Source organism: Leucopleurus acutus (genome assembly GCF_964270905.1).
Source record: "Leucopleurus acutus genome assembly, chromosome: 6".
NCBI lineage: Eukaryota > Metazoa > Chordata > Mammalia > Artiodactyla > Delphinidae > Leucopleurus > Leucopleurus acutus.
Window position 1 is genome coordinate 112268752 of NC_139149.1, and position 22702 is coordinate 112291453.

The 22702-nt window shown below is 57.7% G+C and overlaps 1 protein-coding gene across 3 annotated transcripts in view; it reads left to right on the plus strand.

The window, feature by feature from the left end:
• The window catches only part of DGKD (diacylglycerol kinase delta), an 82649-nt gene that overhangs the window by 45532 nt on the left and 14415 nt on the right, over window positions 1-22702 (plus strand). The window contains exons 5-24 of one of the 3 annotated variants that reach the window (XM_082841212.1): window positions 87-193; window positions 520-645; window positions 795-897; window positions 1580-1742; window positions 4222-4330; window positions 6940-7079; window positions 7998-8082; window positions 9103-9197; window positions 9281-9380; window positions 9457-9736; window positions 12261-12422; window positions 13226-13354; window positions 14568-14664; window positions 16880-16990; window positions 18635-18731; window positions 18873-18980; window positions 19937-20050; window positions 21067-21201; window positions 21467-21618; window positions 22562-22673. In XM_082841212.1, coding sequence (XP_082697338.1) covers window positions 87-193; window positions 520-645; window positions 795-897; window positions 1580-1742; window positions 4222-4330; window positions 6940-7079; window positions 7998-8082; window positions 9103-9197; window positions 9281-9380; window positions 9457-9736; window positions 12261-12422; window positions 13226-13354; window positions 14568-14664; window positions 16880-16990; window positions 18635-18731; window positions 18873-18980; window positions 19937-20050; window positions 21067-21201; window positions 21467-21618; window positions 22562-22673 — 2525 coding nt within the window. The other 2 variants (XM_082841213.1, XM_082841214.1) reach the window with 2 other exon arrangements.

The following is a 22702-nucleotide window of genomic DNA, read 5'->3' on the forward strand; positions in this document are numbered from 1 at the left end:
GGTTCCCAACTTTCCCAGGAGAGCAGGGCAGTCCACTCCAGACCATGGCCGCAGCTCCGAGGGTTAACGTGTTCATTCTCTCACAGTGTGTAAGTTCAAGGCCCACAAACGCTGTGCTGTGCGTGCGACCAGTAACTGCAAGTGGACCACGCTGGCCTCCATCGGGAAGGATATCATCGAGGACGAGGACGGGGTATGCCCGGGGACCCTGCACGGCCCTCCTAGCACCGGGGCGAGAGGCACGCCCACCACCTCCCGCCTGTGCTCAAGTCTCTTTCTTGAGGACAGTGAGGGCAGGGTTTCCCTTGGTTGGTTACGCTGGTGTCTGGGGGCCCCGAGCTCTGGCCAGTCCCTGTGAGTTGTGGATGCCGGCAGGGAGCAGTGGGCTGGACAGGGCTCTGCAGACCCTGCCCCACCCCCTCGTGGAATTCATTTTGGAGCATTTTTGCCTGAGGGTCCCCTTGGCCTGCGTGGAGGCTGTGAGGACGCCCCCGGTGCATGTCTCTGTGTGGCTTGCAGATCGCCATGCCTCACCAGTGGCTGGAGGGGAACCTGCCCGTGAGCGCCAAGTGCACAGTGTGTGACAAGACCTGTGGCAGCGTGCTGCGTCTTCAGGACTGGCGCTGCCTCTGGTGCAAGGCCATGGTGAGCGAGCGCAGCTGCTGGGCAAATGCCAGATGGGCACAGGCCGGCCGGGTCCGAGAGCACAGCTCCTGCAGCGGCAGGGCTGGGGAGAGCTCTGGGGTGTGGGAGGGATGCCGGCGCCCCCTCTGACGAGCGGGTCCGTGTTCCAGGTGCACACGGCGTGTAAAGAATCCTTACTGACCAAGTGCCCGCTGGGCCTGTGCAAAGTGTCGGTCATCCCGCCCACCGCTCTCAACAGCATCGATTCTGATGGTGGGTACCACACGCTCTCCTGTCTCAGCCATTTCCTCGTGCTTCCTTCTCCAGGCCTTCTCCCCTCCCCCGCTCTGGAATCGGTTATGTCAGTGATTTTGAGATGCGGTCGGGAAGAGGTCAGGCCCAGCCACTGTGGGGAGAGGAGAGGAGGTGATGAACAGTGTCCTGACAGCTGGGCTTCTGGGCACCTTGGACTCAAGGCCAGGACCTTACTTGAAGGTGGGTCCATTGGCTGTTGAGTAGAAACCGAGTCTAAGATGCTTCTCCGTCTTTGACGTGGGCTGTCCGTCAACTAGGCTCGTCTAGTAGCTGATATTACACGCTCTTCTGCCTCTGCGCTCGCTTGTCCAGATGGTACATGATGATGCATATTAACAAGTGTTGGTGGGAACTTGGGAACCAGGGCACGTGTTTCAGGAAGTCACCTCTGCTAGATTGAGAGCAGTGTCTGACATTTAGAGTCCTGCAAAGGTGAGGTCAGACCACATGAGGACTCACTTCCCTCTACACGGGGGATGGCATTGTGGAAACGTGGATTAATGTCTTGCTGGTTTCCTGGGTGTGTATGTGTAAGTTGTAGGTCCCACGGGGGGTGTCTACTTGGTACACGGTTGAGGGCGCCCTGATGTCTTTCGTGGCTTTCAGATTTTCTTGTGTCCTTTTCCATCCTCACACCTAGGCTTCTGGAAGGCCACGTGTCCTCCATCCTGCACGAGTCCATTGTTGGTCTTCGTCAATTCAAAAAGTGGGGACAACCAGGGTGTGAAGTTCCTCAGAAGATTTAAGCAGCTGCTGAACCCTGCCCAGGTCTTTGACCTCATGAATGGAGGACCACACCTTGGGTAGGAAGCTTGTAAAATATATCTTTCTTGGAGGTTAAAAAGCGTTTGAAGAAAATGGGTGCTTATTTAAAGATTCAAAGATACAGAAAATTTTAAATAGGAAATAAAAGTTACCCTTCCCAAATTCCACTGGCAGAGGTGTCCACTCTGAATGTTTCATAGAGTTGTGTGTCCTTCCAACATTCCAGTGTGTGTTTCAGTTGTGTGCACACACAGACTTTGAAACCAGCTGGGGGCCTAGGTTACCTGCCCCTGTGCGGTGTGCTTTTTATGGGTGTCAGCCGACAGCAGTGTGGATGTGTTCTGATGTCAGTAGTTACAGATCTGCCTCATTTTTTGAACGGCTGCTTGGTATCGAGTAGGAAGCTTTTCTCCAGTGAGGCCAAAAGGGAGATTTTCATTTTAGAGGGCACTTGAGTTTACTTAAGTTGCAGGTGCCATGACATGCAGATGTGCAAGGCCCCGTGTATCTGTCAAAGTAAGAGACCTGACGTGTGCTTTCTAGTTTTATACGATCCAGAGGTTTGTGGAAAACGTTTGCTTTTGTAAATTCTGGCATTTGAACCAACTCCTTCCCCGTTTGGAAGCACCGGCTCCAGGTGGGAGCTCTGCGAGCCTCGTGGCGCGTGCGGGAGGTGGTGTAGGATGTTTGCAGCGGACAGTGCCCGCAGAGCCTGCTCTCTGGGTGGGAGGGGGGTGTGCTCCTGGGAGGTTCCCTGGAGGGTGTTGGTTTTGGAGCTGGGTGTTCCTGTGACCTGAGCCTGGGTCTGGTTGGAGAGACCTGCTGTTGGAGAATGGTCACCGGCGGCAGCTCTCTAGCCTGTTTCCTTGGTGACAGCACCCCCTTCCCTGGAGGGACCCTGGAGGTGCCCTGCGGGGATGCACCAGACAGGTGCAGGCCGCTGTTCCCCGAGGTGCCAGGGATGTTGGAGGAGTGCCACGAAGGGGTGTTGGGCAGGGCGGGCTGCACAGTAGGACGGCGGAATGAGCATGTGTTCATTTGGAGAAGCATGCAAGCCCCACAGCTAGTAGTAGGCGTTAAGGACGAGACAGGACGATTCAGGTGCAGACCCGCAGAGGTGCGGTGCGCTTGGCTTAGACAGGTCCCGTTTCTGGGAAGCAGCCTTGCTCTCACACTGTTCCTAAGAAAACTTAGAGATACTGCTTCATTTTCCTGATTCCTGGCCTTGACGTGTCCCCTCTTCTCCAGAGAGCGGGAGGCCTGAGGGAGGTCAGTGTTCTTAAAGGACACGTGTGGCTGCTTCTCTCCCAGCCTGAAGGTCAGGTGCAGCCTCCCCCCTCTGTTACGTCTCGAGTTCCCTGTCACCTGGTCCTGTTTGTTGTCTGAGGCCTTCCCCCCACTCGGTCTGTGCTGGATGCAAAGCCCGGCCAAGGGGGCACCCTGCCTGCCGGGGACAGGTGCGGACGGACAGTCCAGGCCCAAGGCAGGCGATCTGTCTCGTTGGCAGTGTGGTGTGCAGGTTCTTTGGGAACCAGGAGAAGGGGCTTACGAGTCAGATGGGGGTCTCAGTTTCCCCGCCGAGCTAGCATTTGAGGAGAGTTCGTGGTAATGGGGAGGGAGGCAGGGAGCCCTCTAGGCAGAGGGTGGGCTGTGTGCAGAGGTTCGGACACATGGTGGCAGCTCCTGGCCAGGGAGGGCCGTGGGGGCCGCTGAGAGGTTTGAACCTCTCCTGGAAGCAAGCGGCCCCTTCCAAAGCCGGACACCTGACGACACTGGTTTTGGGAAGATGAGGCTGGTAGCACGAATTGGGGGCATCTTGAAGGAGACGGGAGGCAGGTAGGAGGCTCCTGGAGGGGTTGCGAGAGGGGATGACGGGGCTGCCCGGTAATTGGGTTGGTGGTGGCTCTGCCTTTCTCTGAGGAAGGAAACGTCGGTCGAGGAGGCGCCCGTGTGACACCGAGTGGCACGTTCTGGTAGACAAGGGCAGGTGTTGTCCTTCAGGAGAGCCGAGGGATCATCGTCAGGGTTATTCAGGGTCATCAGCGTCTGTGTTGTCCCTGAAGCCAAGACGCGGATAAGGCCACCCAGGAAGAGGCTGGGGAGTGAAGGGGGAGTGAACAGAAGGCTGCCGGGTGTCCTGGGAGGGACGCTGCGAGCGAGGGGCAGGGCCGCCAAGAGGAGCACAGGAAGGAGACGGAGCTGGAGTCACGAGGGGCGTGGGGTGGGTCGTCACCTGGGTGGGCGGAGTGGCCCAGAGGACAGGGACAGCATGGGCAGGATCCTGCAGCCTGGGGCTCCTGAAGACGCGTGCGGCCTTTGCTCTCAGGCGCCTGGCGGGCCCCCAGTGGGCGGAGCCTGAGCACAGCCGGGCTCCGGCCTCTGAGAGGCTTTTTCCCGGGACAGGCTGCAGGGTCGGCCTTGAGCACAGAGGGTATCCCCCAGCCCCAGACTGACTGGCCGTCGGCTACCTGTCCTTTAGATGGACCTCATTTCATTGACGTTCTGTTTTCTCTGCAGCCTACGCTTATTCCAGAAGTTTGATACGTTCCGGATTCTGGTTTGTGGTGGAGATGGCAGTGTTGGTTGGGTCCTCTCTGAAATCGACAGCCTCAACCTTCACAAACAGGTACCTGGGTTTGGAGGGGCCGGCCCCACGGGAGAGCGATGCCACCGTTACAGAGAGACTGGGTCATCTCGGGGGGCGCTTCTCGTCCCCTTGGGGTGGTCTTGGAGGGAACAGCAGGTAGCCTGATGGCGTTATGGGCCCAGGGACCCAACAAAAAGAACACTTCCATCCCTGCAGGTTCCGGGCACGGGCAGATGTGGGTGCGGCTCCTTATTGGGTAGTGATGTCGCCTACTGCCTGATGCCTCCTGCTGGCGAGCAGGGCTCAGAAGTATATTCGAGCTTCAGGTCAGAGTAGGGTTGTTTTTTAAGTGTTGATTTATTTTCTGCTCCAGCTCCCTCACACCCCCACCCCCAATAATTAACCGCTGCCAACATTTCAGTAACTATCCTTCAGACCTCTCTCTATCAAAATGTATATATAGTACAGTGTGCAATGCAGTTTTAATTTAAATGGACTCATGGTACCCTGTCAGTTTTTAATCAACACATTGTGGGCACTTCTCGATCCATCAGTTTAAATGGAGGCCTATGTGATGGTTTTCCACTGGGCAGGGCTGCACCAGCCCTGGGTTTAGCTCATCTCCCCCCATGGATGGACACTCAGATTGCTTCATAATGACAGTGCTGGTGAAAACCATGTATACAATGTCCCAATTATGTTCTCTTTTGAAGAGCGCCCAAATGTAAATTTTGGTGGTATTGCCAGACTGCTCTCCAGTTTGTATTCCTAATGCTCATAAAACTGTCTTTTCGCATATGCTGTCCACTGTACTTCTTAATTCTTAAGGCTTTTGCCCAACTTAGTAGACAAAAAATGGTATGTTTCATTTTTATTTCTTTAATACTGGTGAAGTCAAGCATATCCTCAATTAACTATGAAGTTTTAAATGAATCATCTGTTCATGTTTTTTTTTTAACCTAATATTCTATTGGGGTATTTACCTTTTTAAAAATTGATTTCTAAGGATTATTGTTATATTAGGGATGTGAACTCCTTGTTGCCCATATTTTTCCTCATTTGTCACTTGTCCTCCAACACGTTGGTGGTCTTTGTAGGCAGGGTGGACCTTTTGCTGTCAGCGTTTAGCTCCTGGAATGACGTTGGAGCGGGGACCCTGGGTGTGCAAGTAACTGCTCAGCTCTAGGGAGGCCAGTTGCTCGGGAAAGAGAGCACTGCCCCCTCGTGGTAAAGTTAGAGCAGTACACTTAGGTCCAATTTTAGGTTTTGTTCCCTTCCAGGATTGTTACCAAGTTCATTATCACAAGTCAGGAAGACAGGTTTTCATGCATTCAGCTGAGTTCAGGGAGCATCATTTCCTTTGGCTTCTCTGTGGCCCGTGATCCTACCCGATATCCAAGCCGGAGATCTGACAGTAGTTCTTGAGCCTTCCCTCACCCTCCCTCCTCGTCCTGGTTAACCTGCCGCCCTGGAGTGTCCAGCACAGCAGTGTGTGCTGCTGAGCGCGTCTGGCTGGCCCCGGGCTCCATCTGTCCACTCCTCGAGGGGGCCTTCCCCTCGGGCCGTTCTGCTCACGCACCTCCTTGAGCCTCTCGGACCGCGCCGGTCCCCACCTCCCCGAGGACCTTCTTTGGGACAGCTCTGCTCCTGCACCCTTGCTGAGCGCTCCCCGGTGGCTCCTTGCCTTAGGAGAAGGTCCGGACTCAGAGTGAGGCCCCAGTTCAGCTCCTTCTTCCTCCTCTGCTTCTCTGACTGCTCTCTCCTCACTGCCCTTCCAGTCTGAGCTCTGACTTGGCGGGGGGTCACCTCTCCCGGAACGCCACTGTCCCTTCACCGTGCTGCCTACTCCTTTCCTTTAAGGCTCCCGGAAGCCGGCGCCGGGTCGCCTCCCCCCGGTGCTGGGGCTTCCTTGTCCTCCTCACCTGCTCTGTCCAGCTTGCTGTCCCTGGCAGGGGGGAGGGCCTCCCTCAGTGGCTGCGGCAGGTGACCACGGGCTGTGCCGTGCTCAGGGGGGACCAGGGACCCTCCCCCACCCTGCGTGTCAGGCTCGGAGGTCGAAGGCTCTTGGGCAACTGGTGTCTGGGGAGCTTCCTAAGCACTGAACTGACGAGGTGGGGTTTCCACAGGGGGCTCCGGGTGGGAATTCCAGGTGGAGGGTGGGGACTGAGCAGTGCAGGGGGTCTCTGGGGAGTGACGGGCACAGGGGTGCAGGCCGAGTGCCAGGGTGTGCTCCAGTTTGACGGCCAGACTGGAAGTCCTGGCGCCTGTCTTGATAGGACTTAAAGCCATGGAAGGTGCTGTGAGGGGAAGGAAGGTGTTAGTTAGTGTGGTGCTGTAGAGGACGAGAAGCAGGAGGAGGGGAGTCGTACAGACTGATTCTTCGGGGGTTCAGATACTCAGCAGTCAGCACTGTGGCCACAGCTGTGAATGTAGATCGGGGAGGTTGTAGAGGATTGATTGTCAGATGTGGCAGCAGATGAGAAGCAGGCCTGTGGGTGGGAGAGGAATTTTCTGTCGGATTGGAGAGACATCTGTCCTGCCTAGCGGCTCTGCCTGGAATGCGAGCACCACACCGTGTGAGATCAGACCTCACACCTTGTAGGTGAAAAGGGGGGTGTTTGACGCCATGTCTTCCCCCCGTGTCTCAGTGTCAGCTGGGAGTGCTGCCCCTCGGTACAGGGAATGACCTGGCTCGCGTGTTAGGCTGGGGCTCGGCCTGTGACGATGACACCCAGCTCCCGCAGATCTTGGAGAAGCTGGAAAGAGCCAGCACCAAGATGCTGGACAGGTGAGTGGACCGCACGAGTCCCCTTGACTAGGTGTTCTCAACCCAGGGGCCCTGGAAACCATAGGCCCTCTGCAGTTACTTGTAAAAATTCGGCCTGAGCAGGAATCCTTGTTTCTGGTGGGCTTTACCTGGCAATCAGATTGTGAAAGAGCTGACGAGCAGAACAGGTTGGCACTGTGCCCTCGAGCGGTCAGGTCTCACCAGCCAGGCCCGATCCTCTGGGCCGTTAGAGAAGGTGGCCCCGTCCGCTTTGGCCTTTGCAGCCTCGTCTGATACCTGTCAGCAGAGTCTTGCAATAAGGAAGACTTATTGCACAGCTGAGCAATCCCGTGTTCCCAGAAGAATCTCAGTTTTGGACAGCTCTCCTGTGTGTGTTTAGAAGTAACTTGGGTCTTCTCGAGCGAGCTGCTCTTAGTGCTGAGCTCACGTATGAAAGCCCCTGACCACAGCCTGCGGGACCTGGTATTGCTGAAATGCCTGTATTCTCTCTTAGGCTCCCGCGCTGCAATAAGCAGGTGTGGTCTTGAACCCTCTCCAGCTGCCTCTACCGTTTCTTCTCTATTGAAGGGAGGCCTACGTGCCTTTGGAGGCTGTGAAATGCTCAGCCCCCACGGGAGAGCTGGCTGCTGGCTGAGTGATTTTAGCTCTGAAGAGGGGAAGCCCATTTTCCCAGAAGCAGCATTATGGGATGCCTTTCACCTCCTTCAGTGGAGCTGCAGTGTCTAACGGGTTGTGACGTTTGTTCTCAGCTAAGTGAGGAGCCAGGTTAGGGACACGGGAGTCAAGATAAAGGCTTAAAAATGAAGTTAGGGCTGTCATAAGATCAAGCCCCCAGGCCATGAGTCGGGGAGGTGGGAGAGGCATGGGGCCTGCCTGGGGGTTCGAGCCGACCTGCTGAGAGCTCCTTTGTATGTGCAGGTGGAGCGTCATGGCCTACGAGACCAAACTCCCCCGGCCAGCCTCCTCTGCCACTGTCACCGAAGACTTGAGTGAGGGCTCCGAGGTATTTCCAGTTGCCCTGCGCGTGCTCACACTGTCTTCACCACTTTGGGGCCCTGCCTCCACTCTTAGACATCCTCCCCTAGGTTAGACCCGCGCAGGCGCAGGGCCAGCCGAGGTGGAGCTGCGGCCCATGGCCTCTGCCCCACAGGATTGGTGGTCGTCTGGGGGCCTCCTGGGGTGTCGCCGGATTTGGGGTCCTCTGTGATGATGGCCCTCTCGGACTTGCCGCCCCTGCTGCCGGTGCCCCTGCCCAGCCCAGGCTCCTGCTCTGGGCCTGCCTCCTCCACGTCCTACCCTTGCCGTCGGTCTGTGCTAGTTCAGTGTTCAGCTCTTCTTTTCACTTTACGTTGGTTTTTGTCATCAGTGGTTCGCTCAGGGCCCGTCTGCCCCTCAGGAGGGTCAAGGGCAGCAGTTGGCAAACTACAGCCCCCCAGGCTACACCTGCCTGGGCTGCTGTGACCTGGCCTGAGAGCAGAGAATGGTTTGCACGTTTTAAGAGAGGGAGCGTACGTACGTATACAAAGCCTAAATATTTACTCTCCGGCCAGTAGTAAAGTTGGCCAACCCTGGGCCAAGGTCTAAAGAGAGGGCTCGTCACACAGGGTGAGCGACCCCAGTTCTGCAGGCAGGGGTGAGCGGTGAAGGGGGTGATTTGTATCGAGAGGTGGAGAGGGGCCCGGGCCGAGTTCCAGCCAGGCAGAGAAATGCGACTGGAGCCTCAGCTGAGGACCCTGCCTGCTGCCTGTACTGCTGAGGAGGATGCGGGATTCAGGACTCCAGTCCAGCACAGGCTGGCGGTGTTGAATCTCCGACGAAAGCAGCGCGAGCCATTCACGAGGTTTTATCACCGTGTTCTTTTCTGTTAAGATCCCTTCATCCACAGCTCTGTGAAGCTTTTGAAATCTGTCAGATTAGCGTGAAGTGAGCTGGGGCTGGCCGGCAAGGGGCGGGGCTTAGTGTCGAGCTCACCGGGCTCCATCGTGGGGCTGACAGTCGCCCGCCCTGTTTGGGGCAATGGCAGGTGCAGCAGATCCTCTTCTATGAAGACTCGGTCGCGGCCCATCTCTCTAAGATCCTGACCTCCGACCAGCACTCGGTGGTGATCTCATCAGCCAAGTGAGTGCCCAGCAGCCTCAGGGGAGCCAGGGTCCCAGCCAGGACTGTCTCTCTAGAAGCCTCTTCCCGCGTTCCCCCCACAGAGTGCTCTGCGAGACCGTGAAGGACTTCGTGGCTCGGGTGGGGAAGGCCTACGAGAAGACCACCGAGAGCTCAGAGGAGTCGGAGGTCATGGCCAAGAAGGTGCGTCCTGGGCACCTGGGGTGGGTGTCAGGGCGGGGCAGCAGCCCCTCCACTCCCTCCTCTGTTCCCCGCCCAGTGCTCTGTCCTGAAAGAGAAGCTGGATTCTCTCCTCAAGACCCTGGATGACGAGTCCCAGGCCTCGTCCTCTCTGCCTACGCCGCCCCCCACCATCGCCGAGGAGGCGGAAGACGGGGAGGGGGCGGGCGGCAGCTGTGGCTCCAGTTCCACCGGGGACCGCGCCGTGGGGTCGGCCTGCCCAGCCCGGCCGCAGATATTCCGTCCTCGGGAGCAGCTCATGCTGAGAGCCAACAGCCTGAAGAAGGCGATTCGCCAGATCATAGAGCACACAGAGAAAGGTAGCCGGGCTCTGGATGCCGCGGGGCTTTCTGCAGGCCAGCCCCGGGCGCTCCCAGTTTCCCCCTGAACGTGGCGCGAGACACAGAGGGACCCACCGTGTAGGCCAGAGCCGCTCTGGACCGCCTGACGCAGGCCAGCGCCTTCTTCCTCAGGGCCTATGCCCGATGGAAAGACACTGAGGGGACGGCAGAGCCGAGAGGGCGCCCCCAGCTGGTGGAAAGGTGCCTCGCGCGGGCACACGCGGGGAGCGTGTTGGGGGACCCACTCCCTGGAAGTGTCCCCACCTGTGGCAGCTCTGGCAGACCTCGGGCGCAGCCGGGCCTTGTCCGCTTAGAGGTGGGACTGTCTCTGGGGGCGGGGGGTCCGAGGAGAGCCTCCGTGCTGAGACCTGAGGTGTTCTGAGGACACCCGCGGAGGACGGCCCCGTGCCCAGGAGGGAGGTGGGCCCGGGCCAGAGGTGGGGGATGAGGCTGTAGGACGATGTGAGGGACAGAGAGGTGAGGATGGGGTCGGAGGCCGGGCGCACCGGGGCGGTGCTCAGAGACGGGGGGACACCTGACCGCAGGAGCGCGGGTGGCTGCCCTCCACCCCCCATTCTGCCAGCACGTGGGTGGGCGGGCGGGCAGCCCCGCTGCGAGTCTCTTTCTGCCTCAGGTCTGACTTCTGATGCCAGAACCCCCGCCTGGCCGCCCACCCCCACCAGCCCCCAGCTCAGGGTCCCACCCCCGTGCGTCCTGTTGAGCATCCGCGGGTGTCTGGGGGAGCGGGTGTCCCGCAGGGGAGGCTCCTTCCCCCGGGTCTAACTCGGTGTGTGCCTGCGGTGCTGGGCGATGCTGATGATTGTAGGGGACGGGGCAGGGGGAGTCCACCAGCTGTGGAAACGCGAGTGGGGCCTGGGGCCAGCGGGCACTCAGTCCCCAGGGGCCCTGCCTCTGCCTGGGGCGCCCCCCAGCCCCGCCGCTGCCTGTCGGGAGGTTTCCGGGGTGCCACTCAGCACCCCTTATGCAAACCGGGACGTAAGGGGTTGGGGGCTGAGTGCTGTCCACTCCAGAACAGGCGGGACTCAGCAGCACACTGAGGGTGGGGACCCCCGAAACCCAAGGTGGAGAGGGGCTCCAGGGGCCCCCCCGTTCTGGAGGTGCTTGTGGATGAGCTGCTTCTAGAGGCTTCCTTGTGACCTCCAAACCGGCCGCAGGGCTGTAGCTGTCCGGCTGTCGGGGGGGGGGGGTGGTTGGCTTGTAACAGTTGTGCATTTGTACAGCCCCTTTTCTCACTGGTAGCATTTTTGCCCACTACCATCCTTTCTTTCTTCCCCCACTTAATTTTGCTTCTGCCTTTTTTGTTGGCAAACACGACTTCAGCCTTTCATTCCTGACATGTGAAATTTCAGTTTCTCTGGGGTTTGTTAGAGGGCGTGAGGATGGCGCCTGAACTCAGGTTAAAGGGAGAAAAAACTTCCAATAAAAAGATGTAAAACTACCCTCTACCTCTGGCCGGGCCCAGCCTGTTGCGCCCTGGCCATGGTGGGGCAGCCTGTGACAATTTATTTCAGTTTTTGCAGGACATTCAGGTATTGAAAGGGAGGGGGGAAAAAAAAGACCAAAAAAAGAAAAAAAAGAAGGTGTGATTTTGAAATTGAAAAGGACACTGAAAGTTTACATTTTATAACATTATGTGTAGATTGTATTTAAAGCAGAAATATTTAAGACAATTGTAACCCTATAAAGCTGATGAAATATTAAACCAAGACAAAATACTTTTAACAGAAAGAAAAAAAAAAGGCGGGGGGGGGCGTCTGCGCTGTGGTGTCTGAGGCAGGCGCCGGCTCCAGTGGTCGAGGGGCCCGGGGCTTGGACAGGTCATCGGCCCTGGTGTCCAGGATGCCACTGCTGACTGTCCTTAGTTGGCCTGGGGGAGAGAGGCACCCCTGCATAGGGTTAGAGACTCGCCCAGTCGATCGCTCTCTTTTCCTAGACTCTGTTTGCTAAGCTTTGAAGAGAACACTGTAAAACCACAGTGACTGTGAACTTCATTACCTCCACCCTCACCCAGGCCCTGAGATCCTCCCCAGCAAGTTTTCTTGTCTTATCTCTCGGTACCTTCAGAAACCATCTCATACCTTTTCTGCTCTCATCAGACCCTTTTCTCTCTGAGCAGATCGACCTGCTGCTTCTTACAGTGAGAATAGTGAGGTCGTGACCTGCCCCTGCGCACTGGCGGGTGCACTGTTCCCTCCGGGCTGTGCGTGCTCTCGCTCGTTACTCCCCTCCCCTCTGTCTCTCCCAGCCCTCGGCCCTCCTCCCCAGCCAGCTGGCACGAGTGTCCCGGTGCCCTGTGTGCTGGGGCCGGGGAGAAAGTGGGACGGGCCGGAGCTTCGGGTCTAAGCCTTCAGCCGAGACGACGTTTGAAGGGAGATGAGTGAGATGAGGAGGGGGTCCGCGTCCAGTGGGAGCCCCGCCAGCCCGGCGATGCCTGCGGGGTAACGTCCGTGCGCTCAGCCGCAAATACCCTTGCCTTGCACAGCTGTGGACGAGCAGAACGCCCAGACCCAAGAGCACGCGGGGTTCATCTTAGGTCTCTCCGAGTCGGAGGAGAAGAAGGACCTGAAGTCGGACGACAGAGCGTGCCACGGCGAGGGCCACGGCGAGGGCCACGGCGCTGCCAAGGGCAGGAGCCTCCGCAGAGGTACAGTGGCCCTCGTGACCCGCGGCGCCGCCATCAGGCCTTTTTGTCTGCGCTGCTCAGAAGCTTGCCTTGGGAAGCTTACGGGTGCTTTCTTACGGTTTCTGTGGCCACTTGGAAGTGTAAAAAGTCTCAAACAGGCGACCTGTCTCACATACCACCTCCTTTCGCCTGGTGCAGGCCTGGCGGGACCCTGGGCAGGGGGCGACCTTGCTGCTGGGGCGGCGCTTCCCTCTGAACCTCCCTGCGCGCCCGGGGTCCTCACCCAGGGCTTGGGGCCTCCTGGCTGCAGCTGGCCACATGCCACGTTTGCTCCAGGTGGTAAGGGACCACCCAGCTGTACGGGCCACCACCTGGGGACGCCTAGCCCTCCTGGAACAGCCCCAACTCTGTGCGGCCCCCTCGCTCGTGGCCTTTACGAGCCACCGGGAGATCCTGCCCCAGAGTTTCCTCCACCACGTTCCTGTGCAGGACTCCCCTCTGCCCGTGCACAGACCCCGCGGCCCGACTGCGGTTGCAGGCCGCCCCTCCCCCTCCCTGGCCTCGTCAGGTCACCTCACATCACCGCGGCCCCAGCCCCCCAGGGGCCTGTGTCTCTTTGGCGGGTGCCCGAGCCCGCTCGCCTCTGCGCCCCTTCTCGTTCCCCTCCTTGCTCGCTGCCTCGCTCCTCGTCTTGCACGCTCGGCCACGGCTGGCGGCGCTTGCGCCCACTCCTCGCTTCCCTCGGCCCCCCTCCGCCTGCTCCTTTCTCTGATGAACGCTGCCAGTAGCTCAGTCGCGTTCTGTGTTCTGTTCTGTTCTCATAGTGTCCAAATCCCCGTGTGAAAAGCTGATAAGCAAAGGAAGCTTGTCCCTGGGCGGTTCTGCCTCTCTTCCTTCGCAGTCAGGAAACCGGGACAGCCTGCCAGCACTGAACACGAAGATCCTGTTCCCCAGTGAGTGCGGCACCGCACTGTGTGTCTGGGGGAGGGGCGCAGGCAGGGCGCTAAGCTTTCCAGCTCAGCGCCCAGCTGTCGCTCTGCCTGGCAGTAGTCTGAGGGGTTAACGAGACCAGGCCCCTGTCTTCCAAGAGTTCACAGATCCATGGGAAAGATAGGCAGAATTTCAGAGTCATGTCACGGTATGAAAAGTGCTCTTGTTTATTACAAAGAGCAGACGGCATTCAAATCGTTGCCCTGGGGTCCCAGGAAGATGTCACTGAGGAGGTGATACTCGAGCTGGGTGCTGATGGGTAAATAGGGGTTGGGCTGAGTGAAGAGGGAAGGGCCGGCAGGTCGTGACGGGGAGCCGGTGGATCACCCCTTTGTTTCCAGCACGATTGCAGAAGGAGCACAGCTGGCCACCGGGAGAGTCGGGCCCAGTCCCCTTGCCTTGCCTTCATTTCGCCCAGGATCATGTCAAGGCAGCTCCTGTTGCTTCTTCCCTCAGGGGGAGTCACGATAACACTGTGTCTGTAGTAGGAGGGAATGGTCCCTTAACCAGCTTCCTGAGGCCGCTTCGTGAGGCCTGCTGGGCAAAAGCTAGAGCACACGCTGCTCCTGTAAGTGATTGGCAATCGCTAGGTGAATCTCATTTGAATAGAAAGCAAATTGCGGAAGCTCTAGGGAAAAGAGGCTGAGACAGATTTGGTTAATAAGCAGCAAAGATGTTACTGGAAGGGATGGATTGGCAGAATGTTCAAAAGCAGGGCTCCATCTCAGCCTTACTGTTTATAATTTAAATTTTTTAAATTGGGGCAGGTATCTTGAGGGTTCTGGTCACCTGGAGGGTTCCTTGTTTAACCTTTTCTCATGAATTTAGCCTTATAAAGTTGTATGACTAGACCCTACGATTAGCTGCAGTAGGGATCATTTTGGTGGAGTTTCTTAAATTAGTGGGAACTATCTTTGTAAGGTCTTTTCTGATGTGTCTCATAGGTGTTGGTTACCACCCGGCGTTCATTTTTGTTCTGTGAATATGGATTTATGACAGTGATTTTTGCCCTGAGACTATTAATTGTCAAAGTTTGGACATTTTTATGCGGTATTTTAGAAACATCTTATTATAATAACCTTCTGAAGAACATGTGGACCATTAGCCTCAAAGACACGACGGCCTCTTCATTTGGGAGCCGCCAGGCAGTGCTGTCTCCTGTTTTCTCCCTTACAGATGTTCGCGCCGGGATGTCTGGTTCCTTGCCTGGAGGTTCAGTCATCAGTCGACTATTAATTAATGCTGATCCCTTTAATTCCGAACCAGAAAACCTGTGAGTACGGGGTAAACCAAGGGGGCATGTTGTTAGCTGAATGCTGGAGCGTAGAAAACTGGCTTGGAATTAACTAGAGAAATTCGTGAGCAGCTGCCTGGGTGACCCTTTTCCAGCTGGTGTTGGCCAATAAGGAAAACCTAGTAGGTGTGAGGCGTCCGGGGCAGAGGGTGGGTTGGGAATGTCTGGGAAGAGAGGCGCCGTCCTGGCGCGTGCCTGACCTTCTGGGGCCTCGGCAGGCTTGGAGACTCTGCCCGTGTCCTCGGTCGTCCTCCCCGCGGTCCTTGCTGGCCCTGCGTTGGCGCCGCCTCCTGACCACCTTCCTTCTGGCGGGTCTGCCGCTCCCGTTAGTGTAGCTCCCAGGCTGGAAGCGCTTTCTCGCCGTGCCTGGGGAGATGCTGTCCTCTGGGGAACGAAGTCCCGATGCTGCTCTGCGCGCCACGTGCTGTGTCCACTGCCCAGCGTCAAAGGCAGTGAGGGCTTTCGCGCAGCTTGTTCTCGTGTGTGTAGAGACCGTTGCGGGGACACATGGTATTTTGAAAGCCCAGCCTTCTAGATTTCCCTTCCTGCTGGCTGATAGCAAGTTCTGGGCAACTGTTGGCTAGTGGCAGCTGGTTAAAAGTTGTCCACCATGTGTGTCCGGTGTGGTGGGGAGAGTAACAGTGAGAAAGGTGCGGTTCAGAGACTCTGGCTTTCGGGAAGCAGAGCTGCAAGCCTGCACAGTGGCAGCCAGTTTTCCTGCAGGGTGGCCTGGGTTCCCACACCTGCTCCAGTGCTGGCCCGCGTCCTTGTCCCCAGCCTGGCACCACCCTCCTGTCTGCTCCTCACGCCGGGGCCTGTCAAGGCCTGTGGTCCTGACCCTTCCTGAGTTGTTCTCCCCAACAAGGCCAGAGCTGTAGGCTTACATGAGCAGCGCCCACAGAGGCCTCCGGAACTAGATGTGCTGTCTCTTTCTGTCACCTGAGGTCCCTGCATTTCCACACCTGGCAGCGAGGGCTGTGGTCTCTTCCTTCAGGGAGAGGCTTCTCCCTCCCCTGGGGAGACACAAGCTGCTCTCCTCTCCTCCCTCCCCAGCATGGTGTGCCGGGCCTCGTTCACGGGGGTGAGGGGCCGGAAGGAGTCTTACCTGCAGTGGACCTGGGACGTGGGGCTGGGCTGGACATTTTCAAATTGGGGACTTTGCTTTGATTGGGTCTAGGGACGTTTGAGGGACGTTTTGGGATCCAGGGTGTAAGCACGTGTGAGCGTGTGTGCCACGGATGTCATCAGGTTTAACGTTGCTGATGGGAACGTGAGGTGATGCAGCCACTTTTAAGACAGTCTGGCGGTTCCTCAAAACCCAGGGTTTTTGGGCTTCCCTGGTGGCGCAGTGGTTGAGAGTCCGCCTGCCGATGCAGGGGACGCGGGTTCGTGCCCTGGTCCGGGAGGATCCCACATGCTGCGGAGCGGCTGGGCCCGTGAGCCATGGCCGCTGAGCCTGTGCGTCTGGAGCCTGTGCTCCTCAACGGGAGAGGCCAGAACAGTGAGAAGCCCGCGTACCGCCAAGAACAAACAAACAAAAACAAAAAACCAGAGTTTCCACGTGGCCCAGCAGGTCCCTTCCTAGGGTTACTCCCAAGAGAAGAGAAAACACGTCCCCACTGAAGCGTGTGTACGAGTGTTCACAAATCATAGCTCAAAAGTGAAGCAGCCCAAAGGCCCATCAGCCAAGGATCCCTGCAGTGGGTCGTCGCTGTTCCCCATTAACCGGGCTGAAGCGCTGAACTCAGATGAACCCAGTGTTCGTGGCGTGAAAACGTACTCAGTGATGAGAGCCAGACGCAAAGGGCCACACGCTGTGTGATTTCATTTCTAGGAACCATCCAGAATCTGGAAGTCCGCAGAGGACAGAAAGCAGAGTAGTGGTTGCCGGCGCTGGGGAGGGGTTGGGGCTCCTGGCTGAAGGATGTGGACTTTCTTTTTGGGGTGATGAGCTGTTCTAAAATTGATTGTCGTGACTCTGAATACGTGAACAATCACTATGGAGTTGGACATTTTAAATGGGTAAATTGTATGGTATGTGAGTTATATCTCAGTAATGCTGTTACCTCCCCGCCCCCCCCCCCAAAAAAAACAAAACCAAACAAACAAAAAAACTGAGTTTTGCCCTCAGGAAGAACTGCTTAGAGGCTGGCATGCAGGGTTGTTCTAAATGGTGTGAAACACCCCTTTGCAGAGAGTATTACACAGAGAAGTGCGTCATGAACAATTATTTTGGCATCGGCCTGGATGCGAAGATCTCCCTGGACTTCAACAACAAGCGTGACGAGCACCCAGAGAAGTGCAGGTGGGTGCCGGCTCCTGCGCACGCCTGTCCTTCGGGTCTTGTGGTGGTTTCTTCTTCCGGCCGTGGGGTAATTTCTGGGGCGCACAGAGCCCTCAGGCAGAGTACAGACACGGAGCCCGAATGCCTTGTCAGAAAGCGGGGCGCATCTGTGTGTCGTGGCCACGGCAGTGGCATCTCCATGTCACCCTCAGGTGGGGTTAGGGCTTGCTCCCCCGCCAGGCCCTCGAGCAGGCAAATGCCACAGGAGAGGCCCCGGGGGGGCGTTTCGCTGGGCGTGTTCAGCTTCTCCCGTAAATCACCACGTACTGTCTCCCCCTGGTCGGGGAGAGGATGGAGAGAAATGGGAAGGTTTCCTGCTGGCTGAAGTAGAAAGTCCTCTCCTCCGGGGAGGCATGACAAGGGAAGAAGGGAGTTGATGTCTCCTGCCCCACCCCACGGTGACCGTCACCTGGAGGGCAGACTGTTCAGCTGTGACTTTCTAGAACTAGAGGCAGGGAAGCTGGTGTGGAGTTTGGGCGGAGAACAGCCATTGATGCAGGAGGAGGGGGCCCCTTGCTGGAGAGCCTGCAGACCTGCCCCCGCCAGGTGCCCTTGTCACTCGGAGGGAGGCGGTCACAGTGACACCCGAGGAGTTGCCCGGCAGTCCCCCGAAAACTGTATGGTTGGACCTTTCTCGGAAAAAAAATCAAGCATAAGAACTCAAAAACCTTGGAGCTCTGGGGCTCGAGTATCAGAAAAGGCTCAGAGGTCCCCAGGGGGCATCCCTGTTACACAGTGCATGATGGGAGCCCAAATCATTTGAAGATACCCCTGTTAGTCTGAATACAACTGAAAAGGCATTGAAATGCATGTAATTTATCAGAGCAGAACAGGTGAGGAGCAAGGCCGCATGTGACATATTTTTAGAAACTTGGGATCCTGGTATATAATCTTCCCTGAGTTTGTATCTTTGAGAAGGTCTACTTAGAAAATGCCGCTTCTACAAATCTACCCTTAAAAAGTAATTGGGAACTTCGGCAAAGAGGCATTTACCAAGGGCCACTGCCATGTACGTTATAGAGCTCAGGGGTGGGAACAAGTAGAGACCCGTCAAAGGGGTTAATTCAGCAAGTGCTGGTGGGAAGTGCCCCGTTGTGGTCATTCGTGCTCAGGACACAGGGCGGTGCTCTCCGTGCAGGGCGAAGTGCACAGTTACCTCTATTTCAGCTGTAAATCAAGTTCCTAAGGAAATACACTGAAGCATTTATCATCAGTACTTACAGATGTGGGGATTGTGAATTCTCCTTTGTGCTTTTCCGCCCTTTCCAAATTTTCTGTGGTAAGCATAATTTTATAGCTGGAAAAAAATTGTGATTTATACTTTTTTTTGTGAGGTTCTGTAATGCCTTACCTTTTTTACCTCTCAGGGTATGATTACTTTCTTGGCAGTGTTACTCTCTAGCAGAATTTCTGGTCAGTGAATATACCTCTTTAGCCCGTCTCGCGTGGACATGTGACAAGGGCATGTCCTCCTCATCTTAACGGTGTCGCTGCTGGGAGTGATTGCCCGGTGTGACCCATCTGTGATGAGGTGGCAGCAAGGGCCGTAGGTAGCTGTGTAGAGAAAGCTGAGACCCACGTCCGTGCTTTGCTTTCCACCCCTAGGAGTCGAACCAAGAACATGATGTGGTACGGAGTCCTCGGCACCAGAGAGCTGCTACACAGAACCTACAAGAACCTGGAGCAGAAGGTCCTGCTGGAGGTGAGCAGGCGGCCCCCTGCCGGCCCCTCTGCTGACCCGGTGGCCCCTCGGCCTTAGCCCAGGGCGGTGTGCTGGGGGGAGGGAGCCCCCAGCTGACGCCTGGATCTCTCTTCTCTCCTTTTACGCATTTCTACCACTCAGTGTGATGGGCGACCCATCCCACTGCCCAGTCTCCAGGGAATTGCTGTCCTCAACATTCCCAGCTATGCTGGAGGGACCAACTTCTGGGGGGGCACCAAGGAGGACGATGTACGTACGGGGGTGCTGGGCGGCGTGGGCCCGAGCCCAGGGAAGGGGATGGGGGCGGGGTCCCGAGAGGCGGCCCCTTCGGGAGCCATGGAGGAGCCTCCCGCTCTGGGGGTGCTCTGTCAGTGAGGCGGAGGGACGGGTGGAGCGGGGCCCCTGTGCCGGCAGCGGGGGCGCAGCGGAGAGCACGGCAGGCAGGCCCCGCTCCCGCAGCCTCGACAAAGGGATGCCAGGCAGGACAGGTGTGGTCGCAGGCGTGGCTTGGAATCTGGGCCCATATCTGGGAAGGCTCCTAGGAGGAGAGTCACCTACACTGAGACCTGAGGGTGATGCGGGGTTGGACAGGTCAGGTGGGTATGGGGCAGGAGGAGGGAGCAGCGTATGTGAAGGCTTAGCGGCCAGGCAGGGCCGGGTGCGGACAGGAGGCTCGCTGGTGTGTGCGTGCTGGGCGGAGCACAGAGAGGTTAGAGCTCCCGTGGGGCGTGTAAGCCAGGGAGGAGTTTGGAATTTATGCCGAGAACTCTGGGGGCATTGATAGGTTTTAACCAGGGGCCTGACTTCCTTCGTACATAATAGCTAATAAAAACAGTTGACACCGGCTGCACACTGAGCGTGTGCCAGTCCTTCTCAGCACTGTGCCCATTGACGGCCCTCATGAGAACCTGTGAGGAACGTACCTGTGTTAGCCCCGCTAACACAGGGAACCCGGGTAGAGAGACAGTAACTTGCCCAAGCTCCCACGCTAGTGAGTGGCAGGCCCGGGGTTTGATCTCAGGCAGCTGCTCTCAGGCTCTGACGTGGAGACCTGTCAGCAAGTGATCACCCCGTAGCTTCTCCTACTAGTGGGCCTGTCGGGCTCTCGCCAGTGCAGCGGCCCCCAGGTGACAAGGATGCGCGTGGCGGGGGGCGTGTTCAGGGAAGCTGGGAGCAGAGGTCAGCTCTGACGCCGGCCCTTCCAGACCTTTGCAGCCCCGTCGTTCGATGACAAGATCTTGGAGGTGGTCGCGGTGTTCGGCAGCATGCAGATGGCCGTCTCCCGTGTCATAAAGCTGCAGCATCACCGCATCGCTCAGGTACCGGCCATGGTCCTGGAGGCTGGAGGGGCCTGGGTGGAGCTGTGGCTCACACACGTTTGGGGCGGCAGGCCTGGCCCAGAGCCGCGCTCTCGAGATATATGGGCCCCCGGGGTGCGGAGCCCAGGGGAGTAGGCGCTTTTCCAGGATCGCCCTGGCCTCCGCCTGGTCCAGAGCCTGCTCTCACCTGCCGTGTTTTGACAATTAAAAAATACTTTCGAAACTGGGGCTGGCTTGTACCCTCCCTGAGCTCCCTCCCTGACTCACTCTGTGGGTACCACCTGTGTCCTGCCCACCCCTGCTGAGGTGGGGTGAGATGAGACGGGCCTGGCTGACCTTGGGCCCTGGGCCTGTAGCTCTTAGAAGCCACAGCCTGAGTCTGGGAGCAGAGGCCGAGTGCGTGGCCTCGCCCGGCTGCTCGGAGGCCCGGCTAGCGGGTGGCAGGGTGGGTTCCCCATCCGGTACTTCTGGTAATGGGTTGGGAAGGGTGTGTCTGTCGGTGGGGTTGGGGAGGGCGATGTTCTCAGGCACAGAGATGGGGAGTTCATGCTCCCCTGAACCCCAGTCCTTTCTGTCCCCACCATGGGCTGCTTGAATTTCACAATTTTAATTCCTTGGCAGTATTTTTTGTTGAAAAGAGGAGCACTTGTTCGATGTTTGCTCTGTTCTGGGAGTGTCCTCACGTGCCCAGGGACCCAGCAGCTCTTGGTGGTCATGTGTCCCCGCCCTGGGCCTGGTGCTGGTGTCTGAGCACAGAGTTCCCCGCACTGCGATCACAGATGGCGGTGCTGGGTGCATGGCAGTGGGAGCGGGGTGGGGCACACCCCCTGCGCTCCATGAGCTGCGCCCTAGGCGGGGATGCTCTGACCCCAGAGGCTGGGGGGGGCGGGGTATGGTGTCACCCCAGGGGTCAGCCGGCCAGTGCAGGGGTGTGTAGGGCAGGACGGTGCCTGTGGTGCTGACAGCACTTGAAGGCTCCTGGGTGCAGCTCGGTGACGGCTGTGATGTTTGCTCAGTGTCGCACGGTGAAGATCTCCATCCTGGGGGATGAGGGCGTACCTGTGCAGGTGGACGGAGAGGCCTGGATCCAGCCGCCAGGGTACATTCGGATTATCCACAAGAACCGGGCACAGACGCTCACCAGGGATCGGGTAAGACAGACTGCCTGTGGCGCACATGTGCCCCTTCTAGGAGAAGACCTGGAGTTTTTAACGTTTTGTTCCAGGAATTTATTTATTTTTTTTGAAGATTAAGATTAAGTGAACAGGGCTCTAATTTCTAGAACTGCTCCCTCTCCCCCCAGCGTTAAAAAGAATGTCTCCCTTTCTAGCCAGTTATCCCGCTAGTGTCCCAGCAGTGCTTGTTGTTAGATGTGTGCTCGCAGGAGAGAGTGTAACACTGGCTTCCACGCCCTAGGCCTTTGAGAACACCCTGAAGTCTTGGGAGGACAAGCAGAAGTGTGAGCTGCCCCGCCCTCCATCTTTCTCTCTGCACCCGGAGATCCTGTCCGAGGAGGAAGCCAACCAGATGGACCAGTTTGGGCAGGCAGCTGGGGCCCTCATCCACAGGTGGGTGCCGCCTTCCCTCCGTGGTCCACTCCTCCGCGAGAGCGCCCGGGCCCCCTGACGTCACTGGGACGACCCAGGTCCGTGGCTGGGCCGCAGGCGTTGAGATGCCCCTGCCGGATCTTATGTGCCGTCTGCCTCCTTCATGAGGGCTCGGCCCGGGTTTCTGCTAACCCCGGGCTTTGGTATTTTCACTGACGGTCTTCCAGGGATTACTCGGGGTTTATGCAGGTGGGAGCTTCACACCACAGGCGTTTTCAGAGGCAGCTCATAGGTTTTACAGCCTATCCCGGATCTCTGAGAATAGTACCCCTCCTGCCTCCTTTAGCCCCCAGAGAGCGGGTTTGCTCTTAAGAAGCAGACCTTGTAGTTATTTTGAAAAAACAAAAGCCAACAGCCAAAGGCGTTTCCTTCTACTCTGGACCTTCCAGCACGGTGGTTGCCGCTCTGCCCACTGTCCATTCTCCCCGCCCCCTGCTGTGTCCACCCACCTGGCTCCAGCATGGCCCTTCTGCCTGGTGACCTCTTGGTGGCCACATCCGCTGACCCCCTTCAGCCGCTGTCTGGCGGTGTCTTTGCATTGTGCCTCCCCTCCCCCTGCTGGGAGCCGTGCGCAGGCCAGGGGCCCCTCCATGGCCGTCTAGCTTCTTCCTGGCTTTCTCCTCCTCTGCCTCCTGCTACTTACCCGCTCGCTGTTTTGCAAGGCGTAGGTCTCATTTTGGGCATTACCTCCTTGGCTGAGTTTCTAGAAAAGTTTGGGATTTTGTTGTCAGATTTCCCATTTAAGGCCTCCTCCGCCACCGGCCAGGAACGATCGGCCGTCACGGGTCACCACGGGCAAGTCGTGGTCTTGTCGGCCCTCTGGGCCGAACCTGGGCTTGTGTTCCAGCGAGGCGACTCGCAGGCTGCTGCTCTTCGGTCTGATGAGTGCCGTGTCTCCCTCCAGCATCCGGGAAGCAGCGCGGTCCCACCGAGACGTGGAGCAGGAGCTCGCTCACGCCGTCAACGCCAGCTCCAAGGCCATGGACCGGGTGTACGGCAAGCCCAGGGCCGCAGAGGTGCCTGCGCTTTTCCGGCCTTTCTCCTG